Below are 10763 nucleotides of genomic sequence, written 5' to 3' on the forward strand. Positions count from 1 at the left end.
CACGAGGAACACCTCTTAAACCCTGCTGGTTTGTCAGACATGAGTGAGAAAAAAATGGACCAAACACCAAAGCCGAATAATGCAAACTGGAGCAGCAACCACGGCCAAGTCAAGTCAAAAACCAGCAAAAAACAACCACTACACTAACACACAAATCAGAACAAGAAATCAACTAAGCCTACGATGAAAGAGAAATTCTTAACATGGAAATTTTGGTGCCAAAAAGGGTTGACAAGAAGCAATTAGTTAGAAGGGAGGGGAGGATAAGAGGACTACAAAGATTATAAGACTCTACAAGAAGACTAACAGCTATAAAGACAAAAATGAAGCTGAAATGAGCACTTATCCTACAGAAAGCCTCGAGCCAAAGGAATCCCGTCTGATGTGGTGAAGTGGCAAATTAGACCTGAGGGGTTAGAGAGCAGCAACAGATTATGGGAATGGGAGGAGCTTGAGCCTAGATCTGTCTGAAAAGTTGCCAGCTTGGATCCGATGTCTGATCCTACAACCCAGAAGTGAGGAAGAGTAGCATGGATAACATTAGATCCATCCTTAAATTTGCTCACATTGCACAATATTTACTTTGAAGCATTTTCAAAGAAAGTCCTCCATCTCTTCAAAATGTGACCCTACCCTCTGAATAACAGAGCTCTCTAAATGTCAGTAATCCTAAATGTTATTTTTCTCTGCTATCATTAGACTAAAGTTGTTGCGCAATGAGCATTTGTAACGAGGCACCACATACTTCAGTAGTTTCTCTTGTTTCATGTAGCTTTTCATACTGTTGACTTTTCAAGGTAGCTACAAACCAGCTGTCCGAGATCAGCATGTTGCAAACAGCAGAGCATGATTATGATTTCTCATGCTGTGATAATAAGAAGTTATGTACCTATGTACCTACCATAACGTTCCATGTTAGTTGTCTACATCTCGCCTTCTTTCTTGCTGGATGGTTTCGGAGCCGATTCTCGGCTCCGACTCGGCCATTTACTAAAGCTCGAGAGCTATTTACCAGCTCAAGGCCTCCCCTTATCCCACAATGCTAGGCGTCAGATATCCAGACCTCGTTTGGTAGAGTTAATACCATGTAAAAAAACACCGGTTCCCACCACAAGGTTTACCGACAGTGCTACAAACAGAGGAGGACATAACCTAAAAAAGAGTCAACCATAGGAAGAAGGCCTCAAAAGGGATTCTTCTCAGTCCTAACCAGGCTAGGGGGATGGAGTGTGGGATGCAAGAAAGAAGGCGAGATGAAAACAACTAACATGGAACATTATGGTAGGTACAGAACTTCTTAATGTTAAGTTGTCTATCTCGCCTTCATTCTTGCTGGATGGGACAGCATCCCTAGCACCTTAGCCCTGGGTGGCTCATTGAAACAGACGCTTGAGCACAGTGGAACCAAAATCAGCTCGACTCCTGGAGGCCATATCCAACCTGTAATGCAAAATGAAGGTATGAGGAGTGGCCCATGTGGCTGCAGCACAAATAGATTCCATTGGAAGTCTAGCCTGAAACGCTACCGACGTAGCCAATGCTCTGGTGGAATGAGCTTTTGGTTTTGTAGGGAGTTCTTTATGTCTCAGTTGGTAGATCAAGGTAATAATAGAGGCCAGTCACCTGGACAAGGTTACCTTAGAAACTGGCAGGCCCTGCTTGCCCTCAGCATAGGACAGGAAGAGTTAATCTGATTTTCTTGTCTGTTTGGTCCTATCCAAATAAAAACGTAGTTGCCTGTGAACGTCCAAATAGTGTAACTTTTGTCCAGCTCTGTTTGAATAATTAGGAAAAAAGACAGGAAGATCAATAGCCTGATTGAGATTTGTCTCCGAGGGTATTCTGGGTAAAAAGGAAGGATTAGTCCTGAGTGAAACTCTATCTTTGTGAAAAATAAGATAAGGAGGACGAATACAAAGGGCTTGAAGTTCCGATACTCTTCTGGCTGAGGTGATGGCTACTAAGAAGAGAGTCTTCCAGGAGGGTAACTTTAAGGAACAAGAAGCCGCAGGTTCAAAGGGAGGGAGAATCAAAGAAGTTAATATCAAGTTCAAATCCCACGGAGGGGGGGGGATCTTTAACCGGGGGTCTAAGTAAAATAGTCCCCTTAAGAAAGGCCTTACAAAGTTTGTGGGACATGATACTGGACTCTGATAGGCCAACGTGAAAATTTGCGATAGCAGCCAATTGGACCCTAATAGTGGCAGACGAGGAACCTGCTCGAAAAAGTTTTGCCAAAAAATCTAAAACATTATGGACAGGGGCTGTAAAGGGGTCTATCTTCTTAGCCTCAGCCCAGAAAGAAAAACGTTTCCACTTACTAGCAAAAGTCTTACTAGTAGAAGATTTGTGCGAAGAAAGTAGAATTTCACGCACTAGCTGAGAAATATGTGGAAGCCTGGCTAAGGTTGGAAGTGGAGCAACCAAGCTGTGAGGTTGAGAGAGTGAAGGGATTGGTGCAGCCCGCCCGACTGATGGATCAAGAGGTCTGGCACTGGGTCCAGATTCCAGGGCTGCTCAAGCAGGTGACGATGCAGGAATGGGAACCAAATTTGTCGAGGCCAGTAAGGAGCAATGAGGATCATCCTGGATCCCAAAGTGGTCACTTTCTGAATCAGTTTTGGAATTAAGGGAAAAGGAGGGAATGCATACAGAAGACCCCGGGGCCAATCGTGAACTAGAGCGTCTCTGGGGGAATGGCCTGGGAGGGGGAAGAGAGTGAAGAAGTCGCTGCACTTGCTGTTAAGAGGGGTTGCAAAAAGGTCGCAGCAAGGTTGACCCCATCTGCGGAAAATTTTGTCCGCTACTAACCGATTGAGAGACCACTCGTGAGGCATAAGGATTGCTCTGCTTAGCCTGTCCGCTATGACGGTGGACTTCCCGGGGATGTGCATTGCTATCAGAGACCGTTGAGAGGAGATCGCCCACTGCCAGAGTCTGAGTGCTTCTCGACATAAGGGATAGGACCTGGTTCCGCCCTGCTTGTTGATGTACCACACTACCGACATATTGTCCGTCTGAACTGCAATAGTCCCGGTAGGTAGAGAGTCCTGAAGAGCTTGCAACACTAAAAGTACCGCTCTCATCTCCAAGACGTTTATGTACAGATGGTACTCTAGGGGTTGCCAAGTGCCCTGGACAGTCCTGCCCTGAAAATGCCCCCCCCCCCCCGATCAGGGAGGCATCCGTCGTCACCGTGGCAACCAGAGGAGGAAGGACAAACGGTCTGCCCTGAAAAACCTGAGGGGAGACCATCCACCAAGAAAGGTGGTCCTTGCATGATTGGGTAATTATTATGTTGTGAGATATCGGAAGCTGTTGAAAGGACCATTGGGTAAAAAGCATCCATTGAAGAATCCGCATGTGAAAACGAGCCAGGGGAAGTAATGTGATTGCTGCTGCCATGAGACCCAAGGTTTTCAGTACAAATCTGGCCTGAATTCTCTTGCACTGTAGTAACGTTTGAACATGTTGGCGAATGTCTAATACTCTTTCTAATGGAAGTTTTGCCGACAGTTCTTTTGTATTTAATATGGCGCCTATAAAGGTTATAGACTGACAAGGCGACAATGCAGACTTTTCGAAGTTTATAGAGATACCTAGCTCGGAGCAAGTTTGGATGGTATAATCCCTGGCTCGGATTAGCTGATGCCTGGTGGAAGCAGTTAGGAGCCAGTCATCTAGATATGGAAACACCTGGAATCCTCGCCGTCTCAGGTGAGTCGTAACCACTGCCATGCATTTGGTGAACACCCTGGGGGCTGTGGTGAGACCAAAGGGCAGGGCTCTGAATTGATAGTGACTGGCTCCCAGCCGGAAGCGGAGAAACCTCCTGGAGCGTCTGTTCATTCTGATATGGTAGTACGCATCCGGAAGGTCTATGAAGCACATCCAGTTGTCCGGACCCAAAAAGGGTAGAATGGACTGAAGCGTGACCATCCGGAACTTCGTTCTTTGAACAGACTTGTTTAACCTGCTGAGATCCAAAATGGGTCTCCAGTCCCCTGCTTTTTTTGGTACCAAAAAGAACTTGGAGTAACTCCCGGATCCTTGCTGGTCTGCTGGAACTGGCTGGATGGCTCTTTTTTTCTAGCAGTTTTGAAATTTCTAATACTGCTTGTTCCCTTAGACCGGGTGGAACATCTGGAAGGGATCTGTTTGTTTTCACGGGGGTGTGGACAAAAGGGATTTTGTAACCCTCGGATATGATAGACTGTACCCATTTGTCTTGTGTGAGGAGTCGCCAGGCTTCTGGGTACAGTGACAATCTTCCCCCGACTGCCTCCGAAGGTGGACAGTCAGGCAGCCCCTCAGGGGTGCTGAAAGGGTTTGTCAGAGAAACGTTCCCTGCTACCCTGATTTTGCGGACCCCCTCTGCCCCTCGGGCGATGTCTATTGTTGTTCCCTCCTCTTCCCCTGGAGGGAAACTCGCCACGTGTGTCAGGCATGACTCCCTGGGGTTTGCAAAACCACATTTTTCCACCCTTCTGACCTTTAGGGTATGGTCTATAGGGAGTAGAAAAACAGACTCCCACTGCAGAGAGAGTCTTGCCTTCCTGCTCACACCTGGTAAGGGTATCTTTCACCTGTGGTCCAAACAAAGCCGAACCATCGAAGGGGGTATTGGTGAAGGACGCCTTAAAGGGGTCAGCAAAGTTACATAACTGCATCCAGGCATGTCTTCTCAAAGCCACGCCTGTGCCTGCGGCCCTACTCGCCCCATCGGCTGCATAAGAAATAAGCCGCATGGAGGAGTTGACTATAAAGTTAAGGGTCACCAGCTGGGAGTTAATCTTTTCCTGAGACCCCGCAGCAGATAGATCCTGAAGGGTATCACCCAGTTCCTTAAGGAGATCCCTTTGAAGGCGGGTGAAATGGCACAGATCGTTCAGCGACTGCATGGAAAAGGTCGCTGAAGAAAACATCTGCTTCCCGTACCTGTCCATTGTCCTAGATTCTTTATTAGGTGGATGGACAGGTACAGAAGGGTCAGCCAACTCCTTCTTAGTGGCTGCTGCAACCACCATGGCATCAACAGGGACACCCTTTGTAAGAAACTGTTCTCCACGCTTGGGGTCAGGAGAGTGGACAGAGACCAACGCAGGCACCATAGGGGGAGGAGCCGAAGTGGTCGATCGCAGTGCCGACACCGGAGTCAGCACACTCCTCAAGACCTCAAAGGCGCCCCTATCAGGCAGAGAAGAGGGTTCCCGCTCCGAAGAGACGTGAACCCCTCCCGGCACTGAGAGGGACGGCTCTGAGGCCGATGTCGGGGCCGAGCTCACCTGCGCCGAGGCCTCGAGAGGGAGAATGGGGTCGGACAAGGGTCCGATACCACTCGCCCCCTCGGAGGCGACAAGGGAGTCTCGGCACCCAGATCCTTCCAAGGATGGAACCGTTGAAGAGATCGGAGCCGACGAGGGAGCCGAAAGGTGTGGTATCGGCTCCGACGTTCCGACGATTCGAGCCCTAACAAGCTCCGGCTCCGAACACAGAGGTAGAGTCGGAGGAGGAACTGTTAAAGACACAGGGATAGCCACTGTCTGTTGAGAAGGGCTAGTCAACATTTTGGCCAGTGCCTGCGACTTAAGGAGCCTACTGACCACCCTCTCCAAGTCATGATCAGATAGCCTGGAGGACCAAGAGGAATGGGACCTATGGCTCTGCTCCGATTGGAGTAATGGAGACCTGGGAGCTGAACGAACGGACTCTAACGAGGGAGACCTCGAACTCTTTCGGCTCAGAGAAGGCTCCGATAGCAATGTCAGAGCCGACTGAGGTCTCGAAGTGTCAGTTCCAGCCGGAACCGACGAGGAGGCAGAAGCTCCGCTCGGCGTCGGCTCCTAACAGGGAGCCGACGATTTGGTGGGCTTTAAGGATTTCCCCGACGAAGGCTTGGCCGGGGATCCTTCTGGCTTTAACAAGCCCCTCAAAATGAGCTTATTCCTACGCTCCTGCAGGACTCTCGGACTGAAGGCATGACAGACCGAACAGGAGTCCTGCAGGTGTAGGGGGCCCAAGCAATAAACACAAGAAGTGTGACAGTCTGTCAGAGACATCTTCTGACAGCACGAGTCACACTTCTTGAAACCTGAGACCTTGGTATCTTTAGACATATTACAGAAGAGATACCAAGGAAAGTTAACTAGTGCTTAAAACAATACACACACACACACACACACACACACACACACACGCACTAGGTAAAACTAACAGTAACAATACCACTAAAACCACAACCGTTATCACTAACAAAAAAAAAAAAAAAAATATATATATATATATATATATATATATATATATATATATATATATAGATATAGATATAGATATATATCTATACATATATATATATATCTATACATACATATATATATATATATATATATATATATATATATATATATATATATATATATATAAAATAAAAGATGAGTATAAGACTAGAAAAAGGCAGCTAACTAGGCCTAACACTACCCTAAAGGGTGAGGGGGGGGTTTGAAGAAAACTCTGTAACAACTGAAAAAAGAGTTTCTAAGTGGGATCTAAAGGGGTACACAATCTAATTAAACTAATAGGGTAGAACAACTAAAAATTACACAATACTGGTAGCAAAAAATACAATAAAGAATTATACGACCTGGAGCCAGTAAAAAAACGTAACCTCGTAGCTGAAGCGGCAAACGAGATCTGTATATCTGACGCCTAGCATTGTGAGATAATGGGAGGCCTTGAGCTGGTAAATAGCTCTCGAGCTTTAGTAAAAGGCCAAGTCAGAGCCGAGGATCGGCTCCGAACCCATCCAGCAAGAATGAAGGCGAGATAGACAACTTAACATCAAGAGTTACTCAAACTATAGAAACAGCCTTTTATTACCCATACCTCCCCATCTTGTTAGAGATTTTGCCAGTGATGTCCAAGGGGTGTAGTTTGCCACTTTTTTGTGCTGAAAGACAGCACAACACTGCTGTACTTCAGTTTGCAATGACATCCATCTCTGACAAACGTGCATCTCTAAGAATCTTTGTCTTCTCTAAAATATCTTCAGATGAAAGCAATTCCATGCATCTACAAACCAATACTTAAGCAAACAACAAAGCTAAGATTTCTCTATAACAAGCAACTCCTCCTCAGGAGGTTTGCATCTACATGTCCCATGCACTAGCACAAAATACTTACTGGTCCCAAAGACCTTCCTTACCTTGGCCTTCGTCTGTTCCATCTTCCATTTCTGCCTCGTACAGTTGCATTCAGACTAAAGTTATTCTTCCAAACTTGCCTCAATTGCCTACTTTCATTTTAAAAATGTGACATCAGAAGAGGAAGAAAGCCATTTAATATTATATTATTTTATACAAGACATGCATTACAACTATACTCACCTTCAACACTATCAGAGCAGGAGGTTCCTATCCCTGTGTCCCCACTGTCTGATGTTATGCTGAGACGTCGAATGTGGCTACTTCGGCTTCCATCTTGAGCCTCTGTCTCCTGCCATGATGAATCGGTGCCTCGTCCCCATGCTGAGGAAGCCAAGTCTGAATCTGCACATCAAAAAAATGGATGCCAGTTTGAGCTTGGCTGTATGATTTACACTGCAGCTTTCACAGTTGCATGTATTTTTTTTATTTTCTATAACTTACACTACTATTAGAGCCAAACATTACAATGACCTACTATTTAAGCCAGATAAGGCCATATCTTACATATTCAAAAATAATGGGTACTTAACACAACACTGGACTGGAGAGCAGCATTTCAACTGCAGGAACAGCCAAGAACAGGCACTCCAATTGTTAGGACCGTTCAGGACACAAAACTTTCTCAGGATAATAAACTCCACCTGCAAACCCATAATGCACTACTCTAAACAATCCATCGGCTCAGGACCAAGTCAGATTTAAATAAAAAGATAGAGGGCATGGAGATGGAAGGGAAGATGCTTCCCAAAACTGGAAATTCTGCCTAGGGACTCATCATTATGGACAGAAGCCATAACTTTTATAGCTGATTTTGTAGAGCTCCAACTACAGCAATAACACTTATGCTTCCAGTTCAGACCATACTACATTGAATAAAAACTGTCCCAAAGGAAGGTCTAGACTTAGAGGTCATGCCCAGCTTGAAATGCTTTACAAATTAGTTCACGGATGTCCAGGTAGCAGCTGCACAAATCTCATCCAAGGATGCACTATGCAAGAAGGTAACAGAGAAAGTTCTGGCAGAATGTGGTCAAGGACAGCTCTGCAGGCATTGTCACATCTGTCATAACAGAAAGCAATGTAATTTGAAAGTCACTTGGAGAGGCAATGTTTGGTAACCTTTTTGGCTTTACAAACCCAACAGAAGGAAACCAAGGGTAGATCTGCTTTTCTTACACTTTCACACAGTACCCATGCTACCTGTGAATAACCATGCAGTGACTAAATACAGTAATGGAAGAATAAAACTGGTAAAATGAACACACAGATTTCAGTTAGCCTGCACAGCCAAACTAGGTATGAAAAGCATACAGTGAAACTCTGGTATGAAAGACCAGGTAGGAAAGATTTGCCAGGCTGAGGTAAAAACCACCAGAAATAACACTATGACAAGAACTTACATTTTAATTCTGTCAGAGCTGTGGGCTCAAAGACAGAAAGCACAAGCTTCCCCAGTGAAAATACATATCTTAAAGGAGAACTCTCTCTAACTGAAAGCTGAAAAATGTGTCAAGATAAATGCCTTACAAACTTTAAGGGTAGCAAAGAGTTTGGGTTTCTCACCCACCCATATGGAAGTTAAAAATAGTTCACGTGGAATCAGCTAAACAAGAACCACAAAGCTCTCAAAGATGCTCAACTACCACAGAAGGTCCTTACCATAGTGCAAATCAAGATTGAAAACTATATATTCTCAAAAACTCTTCTGAGTGGGAAGCATTAGGAGAAAAGCAAATTATAGAAACCACTCAGATTTTTGTTCAATATAGAAACACCAGGTTTTATTCTTAATCCAAAAATCACTTGGTGGTTGTAAATTATTAATATCCAAACATTTCCTTAGTCTAATAAAGATGCATAATTCCCTGTATTTTAATGCTCTTATTAAATCATCACATTTTTTTAAACAATGAGAGATGCATATACATGAATATAATAGACAAACCATTGTAAAATTTTTCATTATTTCATGCCTTATACTTGCTTTCTTTTTAACAATCATTCATCCCAATATTGCATAATTGCTCAGTTCCTGCCATCAATTTAAACATCACTTCTCCTGAACATTACTCTCCATTACTCTTACATTTATTTCTATTTAATTTTCTCCTCCTTCCCTTTTCTAAAGGTCCCACTTTTGATTCTTTCATCTCCTTTAAAATATTTAATAGATTACAGTTGGTTTAGATTGCTGCCAAAAAAGCAATTACTAAAAAATGGTAAACAGTAAGGCCTTATTAAGTTAAATGCTACGTATAGACAATTCAGATCCTGTCCCCCAAATCAAAAGAATAAATTTCCTAAGTGAAAGCCATTTGCTCCACAAACATTTCTGACCAAGTACTCTGTACAGAATTTTTAAACTCTGTCAACTCGTTATTCTCTTAAAAAACATTCCCAGTTTTTTTCCAGGCCTCACTTTTCCATCACACCTCTAGCATTTGCTATCTACCCAAAGGAAAAATTCTTTGAAGTCTTCTTAGAGTATAAAAAATCATATGCCAATGATTCCAATCAAAAATCTTAAACCTTCTGGACTTAGTCACATACTTGGGAGCCATACAAATTTCCTCCCGTTGTTCATATGTGAACCTCCCTTCCTTTCCAGTCTGTCTCAATCTTTTCTAACCTCCTCTGATTCTTACACACATTATGAAATATTTTATATACCCTACACAGCAGCTTCTTTTCCAGACTCTACAAAAAAAAAAACACTACCAGAGACTGTCTTACTTAGTATTTCCCTATCCTTCTCTCATGCCTGTACTCCAAAATCAATCCCTGGCAAGGTTTGGTAATACAGGTATTACTGAACAGATTCATTTGTGGGCACACAGTTTGCAGTTATAGCCTTTATTTTATCTTCATTAATTTAATATCTCAAAAAGACGTAAAACAGTCTCAAAACTTTACACAACACTGAAATTTCCCTTTCTGATTGTATCAAGTATAAATTACTATCATCCACAAATACAGCTAACATTTCCTGATTACCACACCAGGTATATCCTTGAGTTTGCAAGTCCTTATTTATTTTGCAAGGAGCACTAGATATAAAGTAAATAAAGGGAAAAGAATATGCCCCTGCCTGGTTCCTCTGTTCAAATGCAGCTTGTTGTAGAAGAACCCTCCCACCTTAATTCTTACTTCTGACCTTTCATATGATTATAAGGTTAATTAGGAGGATATATCAGGAAACACAAATGCTTCCATTGCCCTACTCAAAACTGCAGTTGACACTACAAAATGCTTTCTATGCAGAACGACCCACCAGCAGCAGTGATATTTTCTTACATTCTGTCTCCTACTGGATCATCACCACTCTATTAATGCTGTGAAATGTTTGCTTTCCTCCACAAGCCATAAATTTGGTACCACCTTCATTATTCTCTTAGCTAGTTAAACACTTTATAATCAAAACATACACAAACAAAGAGACCTCTAAGGCAAAAACACACGCATACTCCACTGTCCACTACACCACACAACACATATAGTCCACACACCTATGTCTCACAGCCACTAAGGCCTAAACATAAACCCAACATATTAGTCATAGAC

General features: G+C 43.6%; 1 protein-coding gene across 1 annotated transcript in view; it reads right to left on the reverse strand.

Annotated features, from left to right (window-relative positions):
* CEP85L (centrosomal protein 85 like) overlaps nucleotides 1–10763 on the reverse strand; it is a 1265215-nt gene that overhangs the window by 1017152 nt on the left and 237300 nt on the right. The window contains exon 2 of the mRNA XM_044074367.1: nucleotides 7383–7544. Within this exon, the coding sequence (XP_043930302.1) occupies nucleotides 7383–7544 (162 nt within the window). The remainder of the gene's footprint in view (nucleotides 1–7382; nucleotides 7545–10763) is intronic.

Source organism: Protopterus annectens, chromosome 1.part1, assembly GCF_019279795.1.
Source record: "Protopterus annectens isolate FY-2018-M chromosome 1.part1, PAN1.0, whole genome shotgun sequence".
In the NCBI taxonomy this organism is placed as follows: Eukaryota; Metazoa; Chordata; order Ceratodontiformes; family Protopteridae; genus Protopterus; species Protopterus annectens.